A 27,885-nucleotide genomic window follows, 5' to 3' on the forward strand; every position below is an offset into this window, starting at 1 on the left:
AACAGTGCTGTGAGGCTGAAGTTTGACATGTATCTTGGATTATTGTAAGGTGCCAGCATTTGTTACTTAGCACTGAAAACACAGTAAAGCTGAAGCTGACAAGATGAGAATAAACGACAGTAAATTTTGACCAGCTGGTGGCACGCCATACAAAGCTAAAGGATCACCCGTACTTACATTTTACTGTGAAATATAAATGCCTGCACCAACCTTCATGGTAATCCACAGTTGTCAAGACATCACATAACCACAAAAGTCAACCTCATGGTGGAGCTAGAAAAAACATTAAGGCGTAAAGTCAGCGAGATTAATTAACTCACGGCATATTTCCTGGCAATCCTTCCAACCCAAAGTGGTGGATCTACAAACTGACCATCTCCACTGCCATGCTGCTATAATGGGTAGAAATAAAACACACATGAACACATTTTAAAGCTTTTATAAGACATCTTATAAACCGAGATACAAATTCAATTTCATACAACAGCTTTTAAGTTTTATTTTACATGTGGATACTTGATTGTGCAAATGCTGTGCTGAGTGAAGAGGTTGCATTCAAGATGTGTAATTTTTACACTACTGTTCCCAACAGACTGCCTGAATCACTAACTGCACCCTGCAGATAGTTGTGCACCAAAGTATGTACCACAAATATGATATATTTTTTTTAAATATACCTCCCCCAGGTCTTCAAAACATGCAGTTTGTGCTATAGTGATACATTACAAAGCACTGACTCGAACAAGGCCACATTGAAGAGTGAGTGTGCAAAAATACCCGCACTGAAGACAGTGCCTCAAGACACACTGCAGCTACTCAAAAGTAGATACGACATTAGATTTGTTTTTAAAATAAACATATATGTATATTTAACTGGCTACTTTATATCCTGTAAAAAGGTTTTTAAAGGCATGTGTGTTTACTTCAGGCAACGTGCAGGCAATATGCGGTTAGGTGGTGTGGTGAACAAGTGTTCTTTTTCAAACCTAAATATTTCCCTTAGATGACACTCAGAAGGTGTTTAGATTTAAAAAATAATAATAATAATCCAAATAGAAAGGAATGATCTGCACAATGCAGCACATTTAAACTGGACAGAAATTAATAGCACTTCAACAGAGTCACATTGATTATTAAGGCTTCCCTTTACAGGCCACAAAACCATCCGGTCACATATTTACGTAATGCCAAACACATAATAAATAACTGTTAGAATGCTGAACTGTTCGTTAATAACGACGAGCCGGAGTCAGCGGTAAGCTGGACCCCGATTTGGCACGTTGGATTGCTAACATTTGGCCTCTGATAGTCGTTGCTCAGGTCCGCACTTGGAATTTTCCTGCTTTAGTCACATATTTGACCCCTTTAAAGGGCTTGTACTTCTCTCCGTACATGTCAAGACGACTCACTTTTAGACCTGCACAAAGGGGAGACAAGAAAAGGCGCTGGAGATCAAAATCGATGACATCAACTTTGACAACATCAAACCGGATATCCTCAACAAAGGTGGAGAGAGAGGTAATCGGGGCTGAAAAGACTCATTAGTTAAATTGTTTAGGACTTAAACTTGTCAGAGTTAGAAGATTAAGCGGTCATGCAATGTGGATTACCTGATATGGCCAGCTGCTGGATCTTCAGGTTGATGTTGAGTGAGGGGTTCTCTTCAGGTCTCGGGACTCCCGCCTGCATACTCAGACTTCCGCGCAAGTTGGGAAGCTTCTGCGGGTTGAGTTTCCCGATGTCCCAAACCAATACCTAGCAAAACAAACAGAATAAATGCTTTGAATTTTTTTTTTAGCTTTACTCTCCCCAAGTCCTCCACTTCTTGTCACATTTCCACCCAGCTGCTTCACTGTAAATCTACTGCGGTCTTGTCAAGTCATGTAGGCCAGTAAGAACAGTCTAAAATTCCTGGCTGGTCCATGACAGGAGGCGCTGTAGGACGAAGCACTTCAGGAGATTTCGCCTAAGAAATACACACCTTTAGGGATATTTTCTGTTTGCATTCACACCATTAATGTGAACGCTGAAGTGACGTAAGCCGGCCAACGGTTGGTGAAGCAACGTCACTCCATTGCGACATACAACAACAACAAAGGTTCATTTGTCTGAGTTTTGTTCCACCTTTTAAGGCTAATATTAAGAGCCGTTGTTTAAACAGCTTAGGTTTTACACAAGTTTTCTAAAACGGCAGTTGCAGGTGCTGCACTGGCTCGTATGTTCGACTAAACACTGTATATTCACATCACTATAGTTCCTCTTCTGCCAGGAAAGTACCTACCCTGAAGTAGGAGCTAAATAAAATCAAAACTGCGTTCCTCGAACTACGATCATCCTCAGTTCCTCTAGTGCAGACATAAGAAACAGAGGGTTCTTTCTCCAACAGCTCCTAAAACCCTCCTAAAGTACCCTTGGTCTGAAATTCCTGGCAGCTATATTGTTACGTTGCTGACCAATTTGACTGGTTACCCTGGTAGCGATGTCGTAGCTGTAGTTTCCCTGCGTGGCTGTGAGGTTGGCACTCAGCACAGCTTTCGGCATGTGGATAGTGACCATCAAACCCTCCACTGTCTTCCCCATGGTCTGCTTGGGTCCAATGGTGATGTCCAGGCGACCGCAAGATCCCGTCTCAAAGAAGCAGATGTTCTGCTTCACGTACACCGGGATGGCTACGAGACTGCAGAACGACATAGACGTCAACCAGCTTGTGTTTATTACGTGTCATTATAGAAATAAAACCAGAGTTTCAATCTACTTTTCTAGGCTGAAACCTAAGAAAAAAGAAAAAAAAGAAAAATGATAAACTGATTGAATTTGTTTTCATCAGTTCTTACTAGTGAGCAGAACAAAAGCCGAGTCTGTACGTATTAAGAAATAAGACACGTAGTGATGTCTGTTCTTACTTTTGAGAGCTGACATGGTAGGTCATGAGTGTGAAGTTTCCATCAGGCGGGATAAAAGACAGGACGCGCTCCGACTCCCAGCGTTTAAACCGCACACACGGGTGGAAGCTCATGTCGTCAAGAAGGCGAGGATTCTGTCAACAAAAACAAAACACAGTGTGTGAATTTTACACCCGGACAAAACGTACAAAAAGACCACTGAAGTACAATAAAAAAATTTTTTTTTTTAAAAAACAGTGCTGAGAGGAAATGAACGCACCATGAAGGACAGAGTCAGGTCAGGCATCCCAGTGAGCCTCACACAGGCTTCAATTACACCCTGGATCTCTGCGAAGACTGTCGTACCTGGACAACAAAGATCGAAGGAGTGTATAAGTATATAACCGTAGAGAATAAAGAAAACACTGCTGTCAACAATGAATACACTCTTCATCTCTGGTGGTTGAACAAGTGGTTGTTTGTACCTGATTTGTCCAGAATGGCATCGATTTCCTCTATCACGTCAAAATAGGCCTCATTATTGGTGTATTTAACTCCAGCTCGCCTCCACGGGACATTGGACAATTGGCCTGTTGGCAACATGTCTCCAACATTACTGCCTCCTGGAAAACACACAGAAGAAAGTCAAAAACATACACACACACATAAACATTAGAGATTTGACATGAAGTTTAGTTTAGAGGTTCACAGACGGCGAGGCTGACCTTTAACCCCAGAGTCAGGGCGACCTCTGTTTACCTGTCAGCGTATTGACGACCGATCGGAGGATAGTGGGCGGCCTGATCATCTCCTTGAGGACGTTGGACTCTGTTGCTAGCGGAAACCCATTGTCCAGCATCTCCTCCAACAGCTCGTAAACCGTCACCACGTTTTCCTTAATAACACCCTCCGAGCATTCTCCGAAGTAATCCTGTCCACAAAAAAAGACCCGTTACTCGAAAGCGAAAACTCAACTCGCACGAAGGAAAGCCTGTAGCAGAAATATACGTTTGGTTTTTCAGTTGTCTCACAAAACACTGATTGTCTTTTCCATTGGCTGTTCCCCAAATCCACACTACAAACAAGGAAACTGCCTTCAAGGAAACAAAAGTCACCGTGAACAGATAACACCACAGATAAGACCGCAAGATTACCGTCAGATCTGCACCGAGACGCAACTGTGACTGTTTTCAGGTAAGTATGTAACACACTACAAAAAAAAAACCTGCACCACTACACAACTCTGATCTGGAGTGAAACAAGATCATCATCTGGCAGCTATTCAGTTTATTGGGTCCGTTCCCATATTTAGCGTCTGTGTATAAACACACAAAACAAACATCTTCCTCTCTTAACTGTGTAATCTGCCTCGTTCCCCAAACTGAAACTTAACCCCGAGTCAGCTCGAGGAAGTGCAAGCCTGATCGCTGGAGACATCCATTTCACGTGCCTCACCTGAAATGTGTCTGCCACTCTGTGCAGGAACTCGATGACAAACAGCGGGGGGACTTCGGTCTGGATGACAGACAGGAAGAAGAGCTTGTCCCTGTATATGCTGATGAGATAGTGGTGAGGGGTCTGCAGGACCGGGGGGACATCCTCCGGGACCTCTGCCTTCTCCCTTGTCTCAAAAAAGTAGTCGCAGACGCTGCGGCCGATGACGCTCTTCCAGTGTTTCTCCAGGAAGATGTCTCCCGAGTGATTAATCAGGAACAGACTGTGGATCATCTCAGCAGCAACAATGAGGCGCTTGTTGTTGTTGTTGTTGTTAGTGATGCTCTGTGTTATTGACAAGCAGAGATTGAATCAGCACACACACACACACACACACACACACACACACACACACACATATAACTCCTCACTAGTTAGTTGTGCCTAAATTAAAACAATGCAAAGCAAGTGTCACTTGTTAATATTCAAGTTCTGTCAATCTGTCAAATTAACTTCAAGTAACTCAACCGGCTGACTACCAATCTGACATTGTACATTTTACGAAAGAAAATAAATGAAACAACAACAAAAACTTGATAGTTAAAAAGCGTCACAGACACGAGGAAACTCTAAACAGAGGGTAATATGTACAAAGTTTACACAGTTTGTTCAAAGTTTTACCTGCTGACTCCAGCTGTGTCTGCCAACAATTTGACTGGTGCCAATATGGCAGCGAAGCCTTTGAGCTGCTGAGGAGACGCCTGCGGGATTTTTGCACACGTAAACAAAATAAAGTCACGAGCTCAAGTTAAAAAAAACAAAACAAACACAATAATAAAGCCCGCGTACTGTAATCCAGGTGTTGAAATATATTCCGGACGGTTTAAATATCAATAAACCCCGGCGTTGACCCGATCGATAGTTTGATTGTAAAGTTTCTTGTTTTTTTTTCAATCAGGCAACATTTACGGGCAGCTACACCCCAGCGACGCGGGGTCATAAATGGATTTTTTTTTTCTCTCTTCACCCTGGGTAACGTCTTGCAGGTGTTTCTGCAGCCCTTTCCTTTCACCATACTTCCCCGCAACCTAAACTTTAACTATCACGTCAAGCTTTATTTTATTTTTCCACACAATTTGACTCTTACTTACTCGGTACGTATTAATTTTATCTCTTAATTTAATGGGGCAATATGTGAGATTTAAGTCCCGTAATACCAATGTTAATTCTTGTCTCGCCTCCAATTTGCCACAAGACGTCCTCTCATGTTGGACTGAGGGCAGATTGGACACTACGGTGACTCACATGGTCTCTTAAACTGCGGGAGATGTGACAGCACATATCTATGCATCTATATATATCTATATATATATATAGATATTCAGCTTTATCATGAAATACAACGTCAATTAAAAAAAAAAATGTACACACGTCATAATGGTGTACTTCACTTATTCACTCCCTCTTATTCGTTTTCTGGCAGCCCATCTGAAAATACTTCCCCAATTGATTAGATATCAGACATATGTTCAGGTGCACGTCAGTTTTCTGCTATTGGTGAGCAGGAGGGGGTGTCTTCACTTTCCCGATCCAGACCCACCGTTTCCACCCAGAGCCATAAAGGTGGCACAAGTGTTTCCACGAATAGAGTTTACCTAAATATAAGGCTTTTGATTGGTGCGGCTCTGTTAAAGGCTTCACGCTGCCTTCAAGTCTGAACTCAGGGAGAAGAGAGAGGGGGAGGACCCCTCTGTTACTGATTGTTTGAACTCATTTCGACCAAGACGATTACGACGTGATTTGACCACTCAGCAATGGCTTCTGGAGAACCGAAAGCAAAGAAACTCAAACTTACAAAGGAGGAGAAGACGCAGTCTCCGACCAAAAAGACTCCCGCAAAACTAAGGTGACCCGAAACCTTCAAATAATTCAAAAATAGTGACTTAACGAGGAGACGCGACCCTCCTCCTCCTCCTCCTCCTCGTCTTGGTTGGATCCAGCGTGCAAAATCAAATATCGAGTTTTTTTTACCGTGTTAAACGCGTGACGTGTGCACGAAAGAGTCGAGGTTGGAAAATCTGGTGTCTCTGGTGAAATTTAAACGCGTGTTTTAAAACCGGCACGGCGGTGGAGGAGAGGTCGCGGGTTTGTCCTTTTGGTCTGGTTATCTAGTCACATGCGGATACGCAGAGCCGGGTGAGAGCTAACTTGTTAGCCCACGAGGTCAGCTGCGTTTAGACGTGACTTGGTTTTTTTTGTGTGTGTGTTTTTAAATGAAGGTCCTCTAAACTCCAGCAAGGTTGGGTTTTTTTTTTTGGGGTGGGGGTGGGGGGTGCACGTAAGCGTGCCAATATCTAATCTAAATGCAACGTGACCACCGCATGTGGTGCATATTTAAAAAAAAAAAAAAAAAAAAAAAGTTGCAGGAAGGAGCTGCTTGGACTGGTCATGGCACTCCTGGTCCACACAAAAACAATGAAGCGTACAGCGGTCAAATGGCCGATGATGTGTCATGTTGTTTTTGGAGCTCTTTTCCCTCCCTCCCTAAAGAAATTGGATAGCAGCTTGATAAATATTCAACTGAACCGCAGCCAGCTGTTGTATCGTTGCGTCTCTCCTCAGCGCGCTTTTCACGGCGTTATTTAGCCCCAAAAAGGCGAGCCGGTCACCAACACGCACACACACACATTGCTGTGGCCCTTCCTCCTCCTCCAGATGCCTCCAATCAGTCGGCCCCGGGCAGGAGGAGGAGCTGCTGGTGCAAGCAGATAATCTCGACCTGAAATTGTGAAGTTTTTTTTGTTGTTGTTGTTGTTTTTTTTTGAACGCTTCGCTTTTTCTGAGCCGGTTTTTAGGGTTACTCAACAGGTCTTGTCATTGTCTAGCTGGTGCGCACAGAAAGGGACACCATGTCTGCTGCAAGGTAAGAGCACGTTGACATATGTGGAGAGCTGATCTACAGGCAGGCAGGCATGGCCGTAGTTCCCTGCACCACCTCGGTTATCATCACTGGCAGATGTATGTGCTTGTTGGAGATGGAAGTAAGGGTGTGGCATCTGCTGGCGAGATGCATCTTCTGTATTGTTGGTGACAAAAAGCCATCTACTTTGCACAATTTCCTGGACAGATACAGGGGATCATTCCTGCCGACAGCAATAAGTCTGGACAATAACTCACAAGTTGCAGACTGACTCAACGGCTGTAATTTGTTTCAGATGTGTAAGACGGTTTCCAGAGGGATTGTTATGTGTTGACACAAAGCGCAGAGGTGCCTTTCAGTCTCATTTTGTTGAGCCCCTGTGGAGCGAATGTCGCCGTGTTGTTTTACAATGGTGCTTTTTGGCGTCATGAGACTACGATTTACTGTGATATTCAAACCCCGTGTTCAGTTTTTGCCTCTGAAAAGAGTGCACACACACACACACACACACACACACACACACTGCTGCTGCCACCCTGATGTTGCGTTGCTGTACATGTCATAACATGCACGACTGACGAAATCCATGCCAACATCCACATTTTTTCATAATGTTTGTAGATGAGTCACGCATGTTTCCATTAAACTAAAAGACATTTCTGATTTTCTTTCTGTGTGTGTTGAAGCTTTTGAGACATGTGATCGAAGTCACAAGGCAACGCTGTGGCTTTTGCAAATCAATGCTCAACACTGGGATAAAAGCAGAGCGCAGTTATTGGATTGAACAAAGATGTATTTTCAAGGCCATGAAAATCATCTCCATGCAGTGCTGAAACGAGGGCCGCCTGATTATTGAATTAATCGAACAGTCTAAAGCCATAACAGACTCTCAATCCAGTTGAACTATTATTATAATATATATATATATATCTGTATAAATGAGATAAGACAGCATGAGCTCTACAATACATGTCTGTTATTACTGCCAGGCCAATTTAATTAAGATAGTTAGTCCAGGTTATAAGCAGCTATTTAAGAGGTGTGTTTCTGTTTTTTGTTTTTTTTTAACACTTGGTCTTTTTGTTTTAGCCCTAATGCTCTCTTCGGGATGGGAAACCCGTTACTGGACATCTCTGCTGTCGTGGACAAAGACTTGTTGGACAAGTAAGTTAGAAGACTGCAGCAGTTGAAGAAAGTAGTCACAAGAGGTTGTAGTCCTCACTTCTGATCGGTTGAGTAATAATGAGTGGAAATAAAATAATGCATACGCTGGCGACTCCTGAACTGCTGCTTTAATTCCAAAACATGAATGCACACAATGATTGCCACCATTTCCATTAACCCCAGTACTGTTTAAGCAAAAATAATACTAATAAATCCATCTTTTTGATACTGCGAAATCTCCATAAAGCTGAGTCACAACCAGTTCAAGTGACTTTTGGTATCAGTGAGGTCACATCAGTGAGAGAGGGATTTGATGTAATTGGATCAATGGAGAAACAAGATAATGACAATAAAGGAGAGCAGAGCACCGGAAACAGCAGAGCGGCCCAATAATTAGCGTCAGCAGAAATGGAAGTCCTGCCTGTTTATGTAATTAAATGGTGGAATCATTTCATTCATTGCATTTTCCAGAAGGGGTGATCAGCACATTTGGCATTGCCACCACTGATCCTTATGAACATAATCCAGATTCTTATTGTGTGTGTTTGAATGAGGGAAAAATTCTGGAATTTATGTCTGATGACTGAGAAAATAATCCCTCTTTTTTTTTTTTTTCTCCTTTGACTATTTGCAGGTACAGACTGAAACCCAACGATCAGATCCTGGCGGAGGACAAACACAAACCACTGTACGTATCTTTAATATTGCAACATTTGCTGTACAGGTTGTGGTTGAGGTCTCACTCAGTTGACCTAACCTTCTCACAGGGTTTCTATTCAGTACAGGGAGGAAAAATACTGCGTCTGAATTCATCCCCAGTTTGCGCCTCTCCGATCTGGAGCTGGCCAGTCAAAACAGGCGCACACCAGAAATCACCACGATTGACCTCTGTCCCTGTATAGACGGCCATTGGCAGAGCAGCAGACACAGCGCAGTGAGACCGTCTCATCCAATAGCAACCCAGGACACTTCACCTCCCAGTCCCTCAGAGACAAGAGCCAGAAAGCAAACATTTAACAGCAGGAGATAAGCCAGTCGTATGTGACTGTGTTTAAACTGATGTATTCTGACTCTTTACAGTTATATATATAGATCCACAGGTTGTCCCTCAGTAACATCTGCCTTTATATACTCACATTTACACTTTATATGTTATTGAGGATAAATGACATTTGATAAAGCCAGATGTTTACATCATAAACACTTTACATCCTAGAAATGATTTCCATTAATGTCAGGGAACGATTTATACTAAACTCTAGAGATCAGTGGGGGTTGGTCCTACTAGAGGAGTCATTGGCCACATGAAGGTGGGAGTCCACACACGTCTAACCTGTTAGTCTGGCGTGTCCTCGCTTGTTTTAGTGCTCAGGTAGTGACTCCAAATGTGCTAACGGTTTCCCCCCCTGGTGAAAATACTTGAGGGACGCGACTGCAACAGTGATATCACTCCTACAGTAGACAGTCACCCCTACTCCATGTTTCTTCCCATCGGGTCAGTCATGCATATATTGTGTACTGTACCTGGAGGAGATATGAGGCTGCCCCCTGCCAGTGGTGTAAGCTGTATTCAGACCCTTTACTTGAGTAAAATTACCAATACAACAGTGTAGAAATACTCCGTTACAGCTAAAAGTGCTGCATGAAAAATCGTACTTGTACTTGCAGAAATCAACTTTTGTCTCCCCCTTCTGGCAGTGGGAGTAATTACAAAAGCACTGTCAACATGTGCTTACGATGGCTGTGGCTGTAAAATGATGGATAAACTGTTTTTAGGGTATCAATCCCCACAAAATGACTTGTTAACAAAACAAGTGATTCATGATCTATTTGGTCGAGTACTGGGAGAGAATAGAAGAAAAAACAAACTCCTGATAGTTAATGGAAATTCTCAAGTAAATGACCTCTAAATTGTACTTGGTTACTGTACATTTCCAGTGTAAGAAAAAGTAAGACTTAAAGGAGCAGTTCAACATTTTGGGAGAGTTGCAGATTCACTTTCTTATTATCGTAATAATTGTTTGTATTATGTGTGTAGATTTGAGGAGCTGGTGAAAACGTTTGAGGTTGAGTACCACGCTGGAGGAGCCACACAGAACTCTATAAAGATCGCACAGGTCAGCCACACACACACACACACACACACACACTAGTTTTACTGTAAATGTTAGCCTCTGTGAGCGGAGTTAATCAGCTGGTGTTGATCCAAGCTGTCGTTGCTGTCTGCAGTGGATGATCCAGGAGCCCCATCTTGTGGGAACCTTCTTTGGCTGCATTGGCAAAGACGAGTTCGGAAAGACCCTGAAGCTGAAGGCTGAGGAGGCCCACATCGACGCCCGCTACTACGAGCAAGAGGAGGAGCCCACAGGCTCATGTGCAGCTCTCATCACCGGAGATGACAGGTGGGCATTTGAAATACAAAAGCATATGTTCCCTCAATATGATAATATCTGTATGTAACTCCCTATTCCTGCTGTTTCCTCCTCTCAGGTCTCTGGTCGCCAACTTAGCCGCTGCTAACTGTTATAAGAAGGATAAGCATCTAGACCTGGAAGAAAACTGGAAGCTGGTGGAGAAAGCGAAAGTCTTCTATATTGCTGTGAGTATTAAATACGGCTGATTGTGCTTTTGCTTCTGATACTCAGGTCACGTACTGGTGCATGGCTCTGTTCATGACCTTATTGTATATGATTCATTAGACACCATCAGATATATATATTTAAAAAAAAGCAGGTTAGTGTTGACCCGGTGTCATCCCTTCCCTCCAGGGTTTCTTCCTGACCGTCTCTCTGGAGTCCATCCTGAAAGTGGCGAAGCATGCGTCTGAAAATAACAAGCTGTTTTGCCTGAACCTCTCTGCGCCCTTCATCTGCGAGTTCTTCAAGGAGAACCTCCAGCAGGTTATGCCCTACGTCGACGTGCTGTTCGGCAATGAGACAGTGAGCCACACTTTGAATGGACATTCTCCACACATTACTTGTACTGTCGTTAATATCCGCAAAATGTTGAAGAGTAAAACGCAATGCTTTTGTATTCTCAGGAGGCAGCTACTTTTGCTAAACAGCAGGACTTCGAGGTGAGCGGACTGACAGTCTTGTTCTGCTTTTGCACATGATCAACGCTGCATTTTCCACATATTTGTGCGTCGTCAACTGGTTGTGTAAATATGTGTTTTGTATGCAGACTGAGGACATCAAGGAAATTGCAGAGAAAACTCGGGATTTAAAAAAAGAAAACGCAAAGAGACAGAGGATTGTAGTTTTTACTCAGGGGAAGGATCGGACTGTCATGGCTCAAAGTAAGATTTCCTAGTTTTATTTCATTTTCTCTAATGTCTCTTGTAGAAGTTTTCTGCAAAGTATAATTTTTCTACTTTTGTCCGTTCAGGTGACGAGGTCAAGACTTTCCCTGTACTAAAGATTGACCCCAAGGACATTGTTGACACAAACGGTGCAGGTGATGCCTTTGTAGGAGGTGAGACTTTCCTGTTTTTTATTAGATACATGTCTCGGTTGTTTTGCTTCTGTCCTGAGTTTTCTTTCGATTTTTTGTTAAAGCGTTTCCTTTGCGATGCAGGTTTCCTCTCTCAGCTGGTCCAGGAGAAATCTCTGGAGCAGTGTGTGGAGGCGGGTCACTACTCCGCCAATGTCATCATCAGACGAACAGGCTGCACCTTCCCAGAAAAACCTGACTTCAACTGAGGAATCCCAGAAAACTTTTCCTTCAGCCTGAAACCTTGTACTCACTCTGCAGCTGCAACTTTTTTTTGGTTTCTAATCAGCAACCAGTCCATACCACTTTTTTTTTTTTTTTTTATCTATCCACCCATCATTTCCTACCAATTAATAGTTGGTTGCCTGTCTCCATGTTCTCCACTAGGGGGCATTAGAGGATCGTGCAACTAAACTACAAAGGAGTCAAGTGTTTCCTATAAATGGCCATAAAGGAATCATCAGGGAACGTGATCATTTTGTCTTTAAACAAGGGATCTAAATGTAAAATCCTCTTTTAATGGTCAGTTGTTTTGGGGATTTTTTTTCTAAATGTATTTTGGCTCCGACACTTCCAGCAGCAGGCTGCACTGACACCCGTTAAGCATTCGTGTCGACATCTCACGAGTCCGTTGCTTCTTCCTCTTGGAATTTTGCTTTGATTTAATTTAACAGGCAAGTTATGAAACCAAAGTGTTTTATTAAGCGCACGTGTTTTTAATGTGTCAAAGCGTCTGTTCACCAAGTCCTGTTACAGCTGTTAAATGTTTTACCGTGTCAGTGGTACTCAGAAGTTTGTGAGGAGCTGTGTCAAGTCACGAGTGCCTTTCTGTCTTCCTCTGCAAGTGTGTCAGAGTTTACAGACTTGATGAGCAGAGGCCTGCAGGTGTTATTTGAACCTGTCTTGCAAGCTAGATCAGTGACGGGCAACTGGTGGCTCGTAGGGGTGTAGATAGACACAACATCGCTAAAATGCATGGAAGGTAGGTGGTTTGTTGGAAAGAGATCATTTTATTTTGAAGTTTTTGTCAGAAGAAAATTTTTTATTTTTTATTTTTTATTCTTTTCCACTTGAATTTGTGGCCTGTGTTCTTAATTGGTTTATGTTAATCCAACTTCAGGACTGAAAACTTTGTTAAATCAGATAAAAATTAAATGTAAATGTCCATTTGTACCTCATCAGATTCTAATGTTTTCATTGGGTGACACCTCTTCGTACAAATGGAAGATATAAAAGAAATTGGAGCAAAGAATATCAAGAACAGAAGCCAGCTGTGATATGGGGCCAAACATTTCAAGTCCTCTGTATTTTCTTGGCTTTCTGTTTTGGTCTGTGCAACACTGAATACTTGAATATAGACATACTGTTAAAAAGTAACACTATATACAGTTCTCTGCTAGGGGTGCGTTGAAACTTTTTTATCTGTTACCTTGCCCGTCTATTTAATAAGTTGTCTTTACATATTTCAGAACCACCAACAAGCCTTATTTGACCCATTATTCCTGGTCTCAGTAACAAACAAGTTGCCTATCTCTGCAATAGACTGATGCCTCAAACTGAAAAACAAAGCTTTTATTAATATTATGAATATATTAATTGTATTGTTTGTTTTTGTTTGATTGTTTTTATTTTAAAAAAAATGTTAAATACCTTTAATAATGTATTTTATTTGTGACGAATCAAAACCAACGTATAAGTGAAAGAGCTTCATGTGCCTCTGAGCTGTCTGATCAAAATTAAAGTATCTAAAATTTTAGCCACCCGTCTTGATGCTGTGGTCCCAACGGCCGTTGATCCGGGTCAAGCTGGTTTCATACCAGGCAGACGGGCCTTCTACAACATGCGCCGCCTACTCAAATGTGCTGTGTACGCCACACTCCACAAATCAGAAAGAAGTAGTGATTTCCCTGGATGCCGAGAAGGCGTTTGATCGTGTAGAACGGCAATACAGGTTTATTACCCTGGAAAGGTTTGTTCTTTGGCCCATCATGCCGGTCATGGATACAGATGTTATATCGCTCACCGACAGCTGCAGTACGGACGAACAATGTGACGTCTGACTTCTTTCCACTTCATAGGGGCTGCAGGCAAGGTTGCAGCCCCTCTTCGTCCCGGCAATGGAACTGCTCGCGATTGCTCTTAGATCGGAGGATGGCATCAGAGCCGTTTCCAGAGGTGGTAAATGTCATAAACTATCGCTCTATGCGGACGATTTGTTGCTGTATATATCTCATCCAATACAATCTATACCGAAACTGCTACTTATTCTAGAGAACTTTCGCCGTCCATCTGGCTACAAGATAAATTACTCAAAGAGCCTGCTCTTCCCAATTAACCACACTGGTGAAGACTATTCCAACTTCCCTTTTAAACTTGAACGTAAGGCATTCACATACCTAGGAATCAAAGTCTCACACAATAGGGGGGCTTTACAACTATAACTTTAAACTACTGCTAGAACGAACAAAACAAGACTTCAAAAAATGGTCAACACTGCCAATTTCATTAGCGGGCCGCACCAACATTGTTAAAATGACAATCCTATCTAAATTTCTTTACCTTTTCCAAATGATTCCCACATTCATACCCGAGACAACTTTTCAACAACCATATAGGCTAATTTCATCATTTATTTGGAACAACTCGAACCCTAGGATAGTTAAACCTAGAAGATATATTTGGAGGTTCCTAAAGAGGCAGAGGGGACTGGGTCTACCAGCTTCATCGGCTACTACTGGGCTTCAAACTTTGTGAAACTTTGTGAAACTTCTCCACTGGGCATTTACTTACGAGAACAAACAGGGTACCGACTGGGCTCACATGGAACTCGTATCCAATCCCCGACCCACACTTACTTCTCCGCTGCCACATAACGGCAATATACATATTAACTAACCCGGTGGTTAAAGTTTCACTCAGAATATGGCTACAGTTTAGAAGACATTTTGGATTAAAACATACAAGCAGGCTCTTTCCAATAGCAAACAACCAGCTGTTCCCACCGTCTGTCCCACACAAAGCACTTCAACATTGGCACAGTAACGGTCCGGTGTTTTTTTGCAACTTATTTACAGACGACACATTCACTCAATTTGAACCACTCACCAAAAAACATAACATACCGAAATCCCATTTTTTTACAGGACCGTAAATGAGTTATTTTCTTAATAAAGCGAGTTTTGTCTGAAAAGACTTACTTTATGCCGTGAATACTTTCAGCACAGCTTCTGCTGACGACATTTTTTGCGGAAAAATGGCGGGAATTTGAAAAAATTGCAAGCTCCCAGTCACAAATTTATCGAAAAAAGGGAATTAAATGTGATCAGCTGCTTTCACACATACTCTCCATTCATTTAGGTTTTTCTGGGGGTGGAGAAACTTCATCAGCTGTTGGGTATAACAGATGTCACTTCTTTGTAACCACAAGTTCAAGTGACAGACAGTAAGAGTTATTGTTAGATGACTTGATCAGTACAGATCTGTTTCAACAAATGTCACTTAAAAAATATAATTCAAATATTAATGCTAAATCAAAAGAAAATGGTACATAATGCATCAGGAACCAGTTGATAAAACAAAAATAGACACTCTCCCCAAGTCCTCCACTTCTTGTCACATTTCCACCCAGCTGCTTCACTGTAAATCTACTGCGGTCTTGTCAAGTCATGTAGGCCAGTAAGAACAGTCTAAAAATGCTGGCTGGTCCATGACAGGAGGCGCTGTAGGACGAAACAGTTCAGGAGAGTTCTCCTAAGAAATACACACCTTTAGGGATATTTTCTGTTTGCATTCACGCCATTAATGTGAACGTTAAAGTGACGTAAGCCGGCCAACGGTTGTCTGAGTTTTGTTCCACTTTTTAAGGCCAATATTAAGACATGTGCTTCACCTGAAATGCGTCTGCGCATTCTGTGCAGGAACTCGATGAGCGGGGGGACTTCGGTCTGGATGACAGAGAGGAAGAAGAGCTTGTCCCTGTATATGCTGATGAGATAGTGGTGAGGGGTCTGCAGGACTGGGGGCACATCCTCCGGGACCTGAGTGGACCTGACAGGGCAAAAGGCTCCTTTGGGTTCCAGCTCTGCGTCCACTCCAAACCACTTATGTAAACTCGTGGATTAGAGTTGAACCAGACACCCACAGCTCTAATCCAGTCTCACACAGAATAAAGTAGGAGTAAAACTGCTCTTTAATCCTCAACCTGCATTTGTCTTTCTTTCAAGGAAACTGCAAGCTGTTGAGTATTGTTGGCCAACATTTTGAGTAGTTGCTGCCTGTCCATGTAATTAGATGGTGGAATCAATTCATTCATTGCATTTTCCAGAAGGGGTGATCAGCACATTTGGCATTGCCACCACTGATCCTTATGAACATAATCCAGATTCTTATTGTGTGTGTTTGAATGAGGGAAAAATTCTGGAATTTATGTCTGATGACTGAGAAAATAATCCCTCTTTTTTTTTTTTTTCTCCTTTGACTATTTGCAGGTACAGACTGAAACCCAACGATCAGATCCTGGCGGAGGACAAACACAAACCACTGTACGTATCTTTAATATTGCAACATTTGCTGTACAGGTTGTGGTTGAGGTCTCACTCAGTTGACCTAACCTTCTCACAGGGTTTCTATTCAGTACAGGGAGGAAAAATACTGCGTCTGAGTTCATCCCCAGTTTGCACCTCTCCGGTCTGGAGCTGGCCAGTCAAAACAGGCGCACACCAGAAATCACCACGATTGACCTCTGTCCCTGTATAGACGGCCATTGGCAGAGCAGCAGACACAGCGCAGTGAGACAGTCTCATCCAATAGCAACCCAGGACACTTCACCTCCCAGTCCCTCAGAGACAAGAGCCAGAAAGCAAACATTTAACAGCAGGAGATAAGACAGTCGTATGTGACTGTGTTTAAACTGATGTATTCTGACTCTTTACAGTTATATATATATCCACAGGTTGTCCCTCAGTAACATCTGCCTTTATATACTCACATTTACACTTTATATGTTATTGAGGATAAATGACATTTGATAAAGCCAGATGTTTACATCATAAACACTTTACATCCTAGAAATGATTTCCATTAATGTCAGGGAACGATTTATACTAAACTCTAGAGATCAGTGGGGGTTGGTCCTACTAGAGGAGTCATTGGCCACATGAAGGTGGGAGTCCACACACGTCTAACCTGTCAGTCTGGCGTGCCCTCGCTTGTTTTAGTGCTCAGGTAGTGACTCCAAATGTGCTGACGGTTTCCCCCCCTGGTGAAAATACTTGAGGGTCTCGACGCGATAGCTCAAAGCAGAACATCAAAGCGTGGCTGTAGTCATTGTGTTATGGATTACATAACAGACGTGAAAGATTCAGATTGTGTAATCGGGTCAGTCATGCATATATTGTGTACTGTACCTGGAGGAAATATGAGGCTGCCCCCTGCCAGTGGTGTAAGCTGTATTCAGACCCTTTACTTGAGTAAAATTACCAATACAACGGTGTAGAAATACTCCGTTACAGGTAAAAGTGCTGCATGAAAAATCATACTTGTACTTACAGTAATTACAAAAGCACTGTCAACATATGCTTACGATGGCTGTGGCTGTAAAATGATGGATAAACTGTTTTTAGGGTATCAATCCCCACAAAATGACTTGTTAACAAAACAAGTGATTCATGATCTATTTGGTCGAGTACTGGGAGAGAATAGAAGAAAAAACGAACTCCTGATAGTTAATGGAAATTCTCAAGTAAATGACCTCTAAATTGTACTTGGGTACTGTACATTTCCAGTGTAAGAAAAAGTAAGACTTAAAGGAGCAGTTCAACATTTTGGGAGAGTTGCAGATTCACTTTCTTATTATCGTAATAATTGTTTGTATTATGTGTGTCTCTGTGTGTAGATTTGAGGAGCTGGTGGAGAAGTTCAAGGTTGAGTACACACACACACACACACACACACACACACACACACACACACACACACACACACACACACACTAGTTTTACTGTAAATGTTAGCCTCTGTGAGCGGAGTTAATCAGCTGGTGTTGATCCAAGCTGTCGTTGCTGTCTGCAGTGGATGATCCAGGAGCCCCATCTTGTGGGAACCTTCTTTGGCTGCATTGGCAAAGACGAGTTCGGAAAGACCCTGAAGCTGAAGGCTGAGGAGGCCCACATCGACGCCCACTACTACGAGCAAGAGGAGGATTAGTGTTGACCTGGTGTCATCCCTTCCCTCCAGGGTTTCTTCCTGACCGTCTCTCTGGAGTCCATCCTGAAAGTGGCGAAGCACGCGTCTGAAAATAACAAGCTGTTTTGCCTGAACCTCTCTGCGCCCTTCATCTGCGAGTTCTTCAAGGAGAACCTCCAGCAGGTTATGCCCTACGTCGACGTGCTGTTCGGCAATGAGACAGTGAGCCACACTTTGAATGGACATTCTCCACACATTACTTGTACTGTCGTTAATATCCGCAAAATGTTGAAGAGTAAAACGCAATGCTTTTGTATTCTCAGGAGGCAGCTACTTTTGCTAAACAGCAGGACTTCGAGGTGAGCGGACTGAGGAATCCCAGAAAACTGTTCCTTCAGCCACAACTCTGAAACATGATTTCTAATATTTTCTACAAATACTACCTTCAATTTTTTATTTGATTGGTTTCCAATCAGTAACCCATCCATGCCACTTTTTTATATATACATCCACGCCATCATTTCCGACCTATTAAATAGTTGGTTGCCTGTCTCCATGTTCTCCACTAGGGGGCGTTAGAGGATGGTGCAACTAAACTACAAAGGGTTTTGTGGTTTATGTTAATCCAACTTTAGGACTGAAAACTTTGTTAGCTGCCTGAGATGTTCTCGCAGTCCAGCATCGGTCGGGCACACGGTCTGGACATGCTCCGCTCTTACTAGGTTAGGTAGGTACTTTATTAATCCCCGAGGGGAATTTTTTTTTTCGCTACAGCAGCATACAGAAGCAATAAGATAATAATAGAATAATAGAAAAGCAATAAAATAGCAGTAAAATAGCAGTAAAAAAATATTAAATATAAATATAAAATATAAAATGCACATTATATACAGTATATACAGTACAGTATATATCTATATATATTACATACAACTAGCTACTGGGAAAGGATATTTGAGGTATTTTTTACAAGTGTTCACGAGTGTTCTGATTGTGTTCTGTATGTTCCTGATGTTGAATTTCTTTTTCTCAATTTGGAAAATGAAAATAAAGTTTTCCCCAAAAAAATAAATAAAAAAATGTGTACATCTGTATGTTTTATTTTCAGGATAATAAAACAAGCCTCTTCAAATCAGAACCAACCAGACTATTACTTACGGTCTTTGTTTTCTTCACTGTGATTATAGTCTGGAAACCCTGTTTGCATTAATGTTCGCTCAGCCACTGAAGGGCAGACCAGTGTTGGTCTCTGTGTATATATGGTGTTCCATGGTGATTGGTTCAAGGCTGCTCCAATAGTTTCAAAATTAACCCAAAGTGCTCGCAAAATATGATGCAACACCAAGCTCCCACAAATATACTAACAGTGACTGAGCAAGAGCATATCTGTCCATTTTCTTACCGACAGCAGCATTGGCGAACTTTACGAGACTGACATGACACAGTAATGAAAAACAAAACAGCTTTTGCTGATAATGATTTAAAAAGATGTACATTTTTAGGGCATTGGATAAAATCAGAGGAAAATTGTAAGTATATGGAAACATAGTATTTTTTTTTTTTTTTTTTTTTTTTTTTTTGTGCTATTGGTTTTGAATCTCCCTTTTTTCTCTCAGCTTCTCCTCTTGCAGAGCGATGTCGAGGACCCTGAGTTGTTTGAGGAAGCCGTGATTGGGCAGGATGCAGCGGTGCTGTCGCACATGCTCAATAGCGTCCACCACAGTTAAGCTGTGTTTCATCATCAGGTATGCCAAGACCAGAGATGCTGACCTGCTCCGACCCATCACACAGTGCACCAGCACCTTGTCTAGAAAAAGATGGATTCGTCACAAACACAGAATGATCTCAGTTAAAGGGTTTGGCACAAAAACACACACACTGTCTCTCTGTCTCCTGCAGGACTTACTCTGTGGGTGACCGAGGGCCCCATGGATGAAATGCGCTGCAGGGCAGAAGTACTGGGAGATACTGAAGGTGGGTTTGTCATCAGCCTCTACACCGTAGTACTGGATGCCCATGTCACTGTAGTAATCAGCCCCAGTCAGCACATTGTTACACTTTCCCTCTGCTGCATTCAGGATGTGTGTAACACCCAGATCCTTCAATCCCGGCCGCTCCAGAGCAGTTTTCCTGTGTTCATAAAACACACACACACATACTAAATGCGAAACACACAGAAGCTGTTATTATGAACTTTGACACATCTCACTAATTTAAAGGTCTCTGCGTGGTGCGGATTCACTCACTCATCTCCGATGTAGATATTGGGCCACACCAGGTTAACATGAGTATACTGAACTGAGTTTCCAGTCCAGAACATCTGCTCCAGGTCTAATGTTCCCGGTGTGATGTAATCACTGTCTGGATCCACCTGCACTGCTGCGTAGGGGTTCTTACTTTTTGACTTCACCGCACAGGAGGACATGTCTCACCCCTGCCATCCAGAAAACACACACATCGCTGAGCTCGGTCAAAAACAAAATAGATGTCATGTTGTGATCTGCTCCCCAGCTGCAGAGCTGTAATATGTATACACCGATTAGTCTGGTGTATAGGTGTTAACCGTAGTCAATTGGTCGATTAGTTGATCAACAGAAAACTTATCTGCAGTTATTTCTCCAAATGATTAATCATTTGAGTCATGTTTAGGCAATAATGAACACAGGGGTTCCAGCCTCCTGCACATGAACCACTCTGTTGTTTTTCTTAGTTTTAGAAGCAGAATTTGTTTACACAAAAAAGGAAATTTTAAGTAAATTAAGACATATCAGGAACACTTTGATAGAACTTTATTACATTTGGGCCAAAGCGTTCACTTGGAGTCAAGGATGAATTGATTAGATTTAGGTATACAAAGGTCAAAGGTCACTATATGACATAACATGTTAATTCATATCCTAGTTGTGACAACATTTCACACAAATGTCCATTAGGATCAATTATTCCAACTTTTCTTGACTCATTGGCAGAGGCAGTTGTTCTAGCGTTATATTATTTTAGATCAAACAATCAATACAATTTGTCGTAGATAAATCGGCAATTCAAATAAATGCTAATTGCAGCCCTATACAGTGTTTTACCACGTATGGCCGAAGCATGGAGGATCTAGGGAGCTATATACAAGTGGTTATTATGCATTTCACTGACTTTGCTTTTAAAAAGTAAAAACATTTTACATTGATATATTCATTTACAGATTTACACATACAACATGAATGAAACAATACTATTTTACCTCTGTCGGATTAAATTGTTTTAGATATATAACTTGCAGATCAATTTTCGCAGGGAAAATAAATAGGAAGCTTACAATTAACAGCCCCTCCAGGATTTTCTCAAAAATTGCAATGTAATTTGCTGAGTTTTTTCCTCCGGTGCACAGAGTTACACTTACACAGTAAGAGTTATTGTTAGATGACTTGATCAGTACAGATCTGTTTCAACAAATGTCACCTAAATAATGACAGATTTAAAATATTAATGATAAATCAAAAGAGAATAGTACATGAGGCATCAGGAAGCAGTTGATAAAACAAAAATAAATATGAAAGAAGTTATAGAAGTTATTTGAATTTAAATTTGTTCTACTTTTAAGGAAATCTATCAACAAATCCCACAATTTACAAGGTGTGAATTCATCTATTCTCATCAATTTATTTCTTTTATTTTAAAATACATAAGTCGCCATTAAATCCTTTACTTTATAGCCCCTAACAAATTCATAACATTGTGCTCATTTGCCGGGTTATTCGGGTCTTCAGCAGTTCAATTTCATTGTTGTTCTGCTGCACTTTCATTCTTTACACATTATTAATGTTCATGCACATCTCTCTTAAATTAGTTTTTAGTAAAACAGTACTGTGAACTGAACCTGTCCATGAGACTTTGGGTGTCTGAATTACTTGTACTGTACTGGCCTTTTAAAGAGAACTACAAAAAAAATAAACATTCACTATGAGAGAAACAAAAATTACCTACCTGTTAAAAATCCGTCACTGAGCAGGATTACAGACCTTAATCTTATGTCTGTGTGCGTTAGTATGTGTGCATGTGTGTGTATCAACACAAACCTTCCTCTGTAGGAAGCTCGACGACTGAAATACAGATCTGGAATGGTAACTGCTCTCACAGGCGCTGTGTTTAAGATGATATTTTTAGGCAGCTCGGCTACAACACCTGACCTCTACAACGTGACACACACACACACACACACACACACACACACACACACACACACACACACACACACACACACACACACACACATAGATGCTTTCTCTTTGCTCTCCTAATGTGATTTGAGCGCAAGGACCAGTTTGTCAGTGCAGTTATTTCTGGACACATAAAACTTCAAGCATTCTTGTATTTTACTGATTGTTGTTGGAGCAGTGATCACCTACAAGACTTTCTCACAACAGATGACTCACAAATGACATTTCTATTCTTCCAGTTTTAATTGTCTTAAGAGGAAACATGAATTCATTTAAAATAGGTGGCAAGAAGTGAAATGACATGTTCCTTGATTGTGTTTATTATTAGGACGTGTCAGCTCTGTCCTCCTCTGAGATCTGTCTGCTCTGTGCATTGAGATGCAGCTCCAGCTGCCTGAGCTGCTCCAGAAATCCAGAGTTGGGTCCAATGTCTCGGTTCAGACGCACAGCGATGATGGCCTCCACCAACGACAGGCCGTGGCAGATCATCAGGTACGCCAAAACCAGCGCTCCAGAGCGACTGACACCCATGGCACAATGGACAAACACTGTCCCTGAAAGACACTTTAATCAGTACATATCATTTTGTTCTATAAATGTTCAATGTAAAGTCTGTGTTTATATATTTTATATATGCAGATCTCATAAATAAAGAGGTTGGAAAGTCATTTTTAAAGCAGATCTGAAGGTATAAATAGATTATTTTTGGCTCCCCTTAATTGGCTGCATTAATTGTTTTTCAAACCAGCGCTCCACTACTGCTTAAGATACAGACAAAATCAAATCATAGGCCATTAAAAATATTGTATTTATTGCCTCTAGCATAGTTGAATCAACCAAACACTGTGATTTCTACTCATAGTTCTCAAAGTTATAATCCAAGTTTTCAGACTTTTAAAATTGCATGCAGCATAAGAATGGTCATATTTACTACTTACTTTATCTAACTAGTACCAGTGGGGACATTACATTACAAGAAGAGGCTCTATAATTCATCAGCAGTCCCATGTTAAGTGATGGGATTGCTCTGTTTATCACCATTAATCTGTACATATGAATGCTCTGAATAAGTGAGATGGTTAGTAGTCACATTTCAACATTGTGTATGGCCCTCTGTAATTCTCTAACATGTTTAAATAAAGTTAAAGTATCTGTGAAGTACTTCGATAGGTTTGATTTGTGTTTTAGACATGTTTGTGTTTTTATCTTCTTAAAAAGTGCATTCACTTTATTCTGCTGTTTATGAACTACGGATTGAATTATGCTCTTACATTGTCACACTGACCATTTTTCTTTAGAGCCCTGTCTATGAACTGTGCAGCAGAGTCGAAGAAAGGTTGGAAGTTAAACTCTGGATGGTCTGCAGCTTCAACACCGAGGTACTCCACTTCAAGGTCCCCGTAGAACTGCTGACCTGTGTTGATCCGGTGTCGGCCCGCCGCAGCGTTCAGTATATGAGTAACACCCAGAGATGACAGTGTGGCTTTATCTCGTGCCACAGACCTGCAGACACACACTACATACAAGCTGATTTTATTTGGAATATATTTTTGCGGCACGGTGATGAATGAGCTTTTTTCTACTCACTCATCTCCAACGTAAAGGTTTGGCCAGACTTGATTGACAGGTGTCACTGGCTTCCTGTTTGTCCAGAGAATTTTCCTCAGCTCTGTCAGAGATGGTGTTTCCTCCTGCTGGGCTAACTGACCTCTGTAGCGATAAAGATGTGCGTGTCTGTGTGCATATGCTGATGTTTATAGCTTTGTGTGTCTGAGTGTGTCATTACAGTGTTTGGGCCTGACGCTGTCTCCTCCTCTCCCTCTCCAGGCTCATGTCGAGGCTCCGGAGCTGCTGCAGGAAGCCCTGGTTAGGACAGATGTCTCTGTGCAGCCTGACGACAGCCACTGCCTCCTGCAGCTTCAGGCCCTCAACAATCATCAGGAAGGCCAGCACTAAGGTTGCAGAGCGACTCACACCCATCAGACAGTGTACGAACACCCGTCCTGCAGGTACATACACATTTTCTGTTACCTTTAGCACCAAATATGCAGAAACATAAACACGCACTGTCTGTTAGATTTGGTACATCTGGACAATCCAATACATACATTTTCTTTCTTTAGCAGCTTTATTATGTTTCAGAAATATGTCAATTCCATTCAGTTAATATTATAACTTTTGTGACAGAATCAAATAATGAAAGATGCTTAAATTTTATTTTTGTCCTTCACCTTTATGAGGGTGCAAAACATTTGAAATATGAATATATGAATTAGCACATCAACAAAACCGGGCTCCATAAAAGTTAGCCTGGGTTTGATTAGATTGTGCAGCTGCGCCTAACAAAGTGGTCACTGAGTTTAAATGTAATCAACCACCGGGAGATAACACAGAGTGCTGACTTGCCTCCAATGGCCAGTGCGGCTCTGATGTATCGAGCTGTTGGATAGAAGAAAGGACTGAGAATGAACTCAATTGCATCATCCGCCTCCACCCCATAATAGTCCACTGTCATGTCTCTGTAGAAACGTGGGCCGGTGTTCACGTAGAAACAGGGGCCGGGGCCGGGGTTGGGGGGTCCGTGAGCAGTGTTCACAATGTGAGTAATGCCCAGACTGTGGAGAGTGCCCTTGTCACGAGCCGCCACCCTGAAACACAACCACACATTCACTCCTGCATGGGTCAGGGATGTGTCTATAGATGCGTGTGTGCTATTGTGTGTGAACCTACTCGTTGCCTATGTAAAGGTTGGGCCAGACTTGATTGACATGTCCAGTCGGTCGTCTGTTGGCCAGCAGGAACTCCTGTAGCTCTGAGACAGAGGGAGGTTCATACGGAGGGTCCCGAAGAGACATACTGTAGCGGCACACAAATAGACACACACAAGGACCTTTTACTTACTCTTCACTATGTGTAAAATAAAAAAAAAAATCTGTAATCTTTTCTCAGAATCATCCTCAATTAGTAAAACCAGTGTTGACAGTAATCTGAAAGATCCTCAAACTAGCCTGTTTCCACCCTGAATTTTATTCGTTACCTCACCTCAAGGCAGTAGAGACCCTTCTCCTTTAATGTGCCCACTCTTATTTCTCTATAAACACCCTCACACAACTGTAGCCTGTTTCCTTTTTTTAGCCTGTAATCATACACTCATTAGCGACAGAACCGTCCTGTAGACGGGAGTCATCAGCCGTTCAGGCACTTTGAAACATATTGAGTCCATTTTGACTTCATGTCCTCATTCTTATGGACAACAATGTGGCACAATCCTGTGAATTTTAACACGAGCACACTTTTTCCACAGTGTCTGCAGATTGTTACATAATGCAGCACGGTGTTGCTACCCAGAGTAACGCCTGCTGCTCTGCTCCTTTAAGAGACACGATCAAAGCTGGGAATTACATTCACCAGTGACTTGTTAACTTCAGCTGCATTTATTGTGTTCACATTGAATTACAAATAAAAAAAAAAAGTAGGTTCTGCTCTTTGCATTTTGGAAAAAGAAGAAAAAACAAACAGTGAGGTAACATGACATCAGCTACAATCTTTAAGAAATCATTGTACTACATTTCTTTTACTATGAACTTTAAATAATTTAAAACTCAATAATGACCATTTTTATTTATTTAAATTTTCTTTGTAGCTCAGTCATAACATCATTTTGTTTAACCATCAGTTTAATATTTAGTGTATTTATATGTCCCTTGGTTTTAGTAGTGCATGTTGAAATCCATTTAGAAAGCTGAAACTATCCAGCCTGTTTTCTGTTTATGTGAAGATGTAATTTTGAAAATATATGGCAATCAAATGCTTTTATAACAATAAGTCAATAGTAATTAAGGATTAAGGTGTGATGTGCATACATTTAAATCACATTTAAATAGCATTTAGTTTTACTCATTTTAAATTGAACCAGCCAAAACATCAAAACACCAATGATATATAATACATTGTCTTTAATGGATAGAACGACAATCATAAATCTGTATTTACAAAGCCTGTGAGCATGACTGATAACAAACACACAACCTTTACAGTTTGAATATGAAAGACAAATCCAGAGAAATGTGACACACTAATATCACTGTACTTACTATATTTACAATAATACAAAATCACAACACGAGCAGTGCTGCTGTGCCCAGATGTTAAACTTGTGCAAGGAAACACTCAAATGAAAAATTATGGAATTTAAACATTACTTGAGACTCACACCTGTTAGTGCATACAACACATAATGACAAATCAGTATTTACAAGCAAATACTGATGAGAGTGGAGTGTAACACGAGGAGAGGTCTTGAGGTGACTAATGGCTAATAAAACGAAGGAAAGAAAGAAATAGGGAGGTCAGAGGAGAGGACACAACCGCCTTTTTCGTATCAGCTGTTCGTCCAGCTTGAGGAGCATGGACAGAAAGTTCCGGTTGGGGTAAATGGCTCGTTTTTGGACGACATGCCTCAGAGCGTCTCTCAGAGAGAGACGCTGCCGCAGCATCAAGTATGCCAGCACCAAAGTGGCTGATCGACTCATGCCCATGATGCAGTGCACCAGCACTTTTCCTGTGAAGCAGGATGAAAAACATGAAGGGAAACTGAGACAATGGAGACAGCTATGAAGAAAGAAACAACTCTAAAGTTGGACGTGACACTGATTGTCACATTCACTTTACCATCTTTGCTCTTCAGGGCTTTGTGTATAAAGTCAGCAGCAGATTTGAAGTACTGACTGAGGTCAAAGTGGTCTGAGTCCTCTGCTGGGATGCCAAAGTAAACACAGGTGTTCCCGTAAAAACTCTGGTCACCGATGCTGCCCTGCTTGGAGTGCGCTGCATTCAGGACATGAGTGATGCTCAGCTTATGTAACCTCTTTCTATTTTGTGCTACAGCCCTGGAGAACACACACACAAAAGACAAATACATAGAAAATAAAGAGAACGTTTAAAAAACAGGCTCACAAAATTTTAAGTCCCACTTTTTGGCCTTTATAAGATGGATAGATGAAAGATAACTTATAATTATATATATTATATATATAATTATATAACATAAGTGTTTAGTTATGTATTCAGATATATATATATATATATATATATATATATATGTGGGCAATAAGTGCAGGCTGACATAGACACAGATGATGAATGACAGTATAGTAAAACACCCTAATATTAATTTAAAATAGGTCTTAAAGGAGACCTTACAACTGTTAACAAATACAGTAAATTACAGTAGAAACACTTTAAAGTCCTGTATATTTGCTTATAGTTCCATTAGGTGTTACAAGCTTTTTTTTTATATAAATGTTTAAACAGTGCTTTTAAATGCTAAATAGAGCGACTTAAAGTAAAATGTATCCAGTTACACAAGTTCTGCTCTTAAAAAAGTAAATAAAACGGAGGAATTCTTCTGCTGCAGAGCTCAGGAAGATCTCACACTCACACATTTCCTATGTAGAGGTTGGGCCAGATTTCATCCATTGTTGTGAGCTCCAGTGAGCAGGAATCCAAGATGAGCTCCAGCTCTTTAATGAACACCAGGTCCTGTAGCTGGCTGCTCCCTGACATTCTCCACCTGGACACAGAGTGCACCTTCAGCAGA

General features: G+C 41.4%; 6 protein-coding genes across 15 annotated transcripts; 2 read left to right on the forward strand and 4 right to left on the reverse strand.

Annotated features, from left to right (window-relative positions):
* Positions 1-423: 423 nt before the first annotated feature.
* On the reverse strand, positions 424-5,719 carry ap3m1 (adaptor related protein complex 3 subunit mu 1). 2 transcript variants are annotated; one of them, XM_069144782.1, is made up of 9 exons: positions 4,998-5,719; positions 4,338-4,661; positions 3,642-3,813; positions 3,368-3,505; positions 3,163-3,248; positions 2,904-3,037; positions 2,470-2,677; positions 1,611-1,755; positions 424-1,417 (listed from the first exon to the last, which is right to left on the reverse strand). In XM_069144782.1, exons 2-9 carry the CDS (start codon positions 4,608-4,610, stop codon positions 1,317-1,319), a joined length of 1,257 nt encoding a protein of 418 aa, XP_069000883.1. In that variant the 5' UTR covers positions 4,611-4,661; positions 4,998-5,719; the 3' UTR covers positions 424-1,316. The 2 variants fall into 2 exon arrangements, with proteins under 2 accessions (XP_069000883.1, XP_069000884.1); XM_069144783.1 differs by lacking the exon at positions 4,998-5,719 and having other exon boundaries at positions 4,338-4,939.
* adka (adenosine kinase a) lies at positions 5,359-13,648 on the forward strand. Of its 4 annotated transcripts, none has more exons than XM_069144787.1 (11): positions 5,359-5,470; positions 8,326-8,400; positions 9,035-9,088; positions 10,439-10,517; positions 10,630-10,802; positions 10,891-10,999; positions 11,169-11,339; positions 11,441-11,476; positions 11,584-11,698; positions 11,788-11,874; positions 11,977-13,648. In XM_069144787.1, exons 2-11 carry the CDS (start codon positions 8,345-8,347, stop codon positions 12,099-12,101), a joined length of 1,005 nt encoding a protein of 334 aa, XP_069000888.1. In that variant the 5' UTR covers positions 5,359-5,470; positions 8,326-8,344; the 3' UTR covers positions 12,102-13,648. The 4 variants fall into 4 exon arrangements, with proteins under 4 accessions (XP_069000888.1, XP_069000885.1, XP_069000887.1 ...); XM_069144784.1 differs by lacking the exon at positions 5,359-5,470 and adding an exon at positions 5,712-6,222; XM_069144786.1 differs by lacking the exon at positions 5,359-5,470 and adding an exon at positions 6,233-7,239.
* Positions 13,649-13,661: 13 nt separating this feature from the next.
* LOC138195050 (adenosine kinase-like) lies at positions 13,662-18,485 on the forward strand. Its single transcript, XM_069144112.1, is given in 6 exon segments — positions 13,662-13,826; positions 15,810-15,997; positions 16,374-16,433; positions 17,786-17,856; positions 17,951-18,297; positions 18,399-18,485. Coding segments are annotated over 6 exon segments (918 nt in total).
* A 1,054-nt stretch (positions 18,486-19,539) lies between these two features.
* LOC138195417 (dual specificity phosphatase 29-like) lies at positions 19,540-22,200 on the reverse strand. 4 transcript variants are annotated; one of them, XM_069144792.1, is made up of 4 exons: positions 22,146-22,200; positions 20,322-20,509; positions 19,982-20,205; positions 19,540-19,882 (listed from the first exon to the last, which is right to left on the reverse strand). In XM_069144792.1, exons 2-4 carry the CDS (start codon positions 20,498-20,500, stop codon positions 19,659-19,661), a joined length of 627 nt encoding a protein of 208 aa, XP_069000893.1. In that variant the 5' UTR covers positions 20,501-20,509; positions 22,146-22,200; the 3' UTR covers positions 19,540-19,658. The 4 variants fall into 4 exon arrangements, with proteins under 4 accessions (XP_069000893.1, XP_069000889.1, XP_069000890.1 ...); XM_069144788.1 differs by having other exon boundaries at positions 22,054-22,198; XM_069144789.1 differs by having other exon boundaries at positions 20,322-20,535; positions 22,054-22,198.
* Positions 22,201-22,879: 679 nt separating this feature from the next.
* On the reverse strand, positions 22,880-25,354 carry dusp13a (dual specificity phosphatase 13a). 3 transcript variants are annotated; one of them, XR_011177980.1, is made up of 5 exons: positions 25,329-25,354; positions 25,017-25,142; positions 24,693-24,934; positions 23,874-24,289; positions 22,880-23,700 (listed from the first exon to the last, which is right to left on the reverse strand). XR_011177980.1 is itself a non-coding variant. In XM_069144067.1 (4 exons), exons 2-4 carry the CDS (start codon positions 25,139-25,141, stop codon positions 24,069-24,071), a joined length of 588 nt encoding a protein of 195 aa, XP_069000168.1. In that variant the 5' UTR covers position 25,142; positions 25,329-25,354; the 3' UTR covers positions 22,880-24,068. The 3 variants fall into 3 exon arrangements, 1 of the variants encoding a protein (XP_069000168.1); XR_011177979.1 differs by having other exon boundaries at positions 22,880-23,789; XM_069144067.1 differs by having other exon boundaries at positions 22,880-24,289.
* Positions 25,355-26,242: 888 nt separating this feature from the next.
* On the reverse strand, positions 26,243-27,852 carry LOC138195419 (dual specificity protein phosphatase 13A). Its single transcript, XM_069144794.1, has 3 exons — positions 27,727-27,852; positions 26,958-27,175; positions 26,243-26,847 (listed from the first exon to the last, which is right to left on the reverse strand). The coding sequence occupies exons 1-3, from the start codon at positions 27,849-27,851 to the stop codon at positions 26,636-26,638; spliced, it is 555 nt and encodes a 184-aa protein (XP_069000895.1). The 5' UTR covers position 27,852; the 3' UTR covers positions 26,243-26,635.
* Positions 27,853-27,885: the final 33 nt, after the last annotated feature.

The sequence above is a fragment of the Embiotoca jacksoni genome, unplaced genomic scaffold, assembly GCF_022577435.1.
Source record: "Embiotoca jacksoni isolate LCO1_2020_lvr unplaced genomic scaffold, fEmbJac1.0.p SCAF_12, whole genome shotgun sequence".
In the NCBI taxonomy this organism is placed as follows: Eukaryota; Metazoa; Chordata; class Actinopteri; family Embiotocidae; genus Embiotoca; species Embiotoca jacksoni.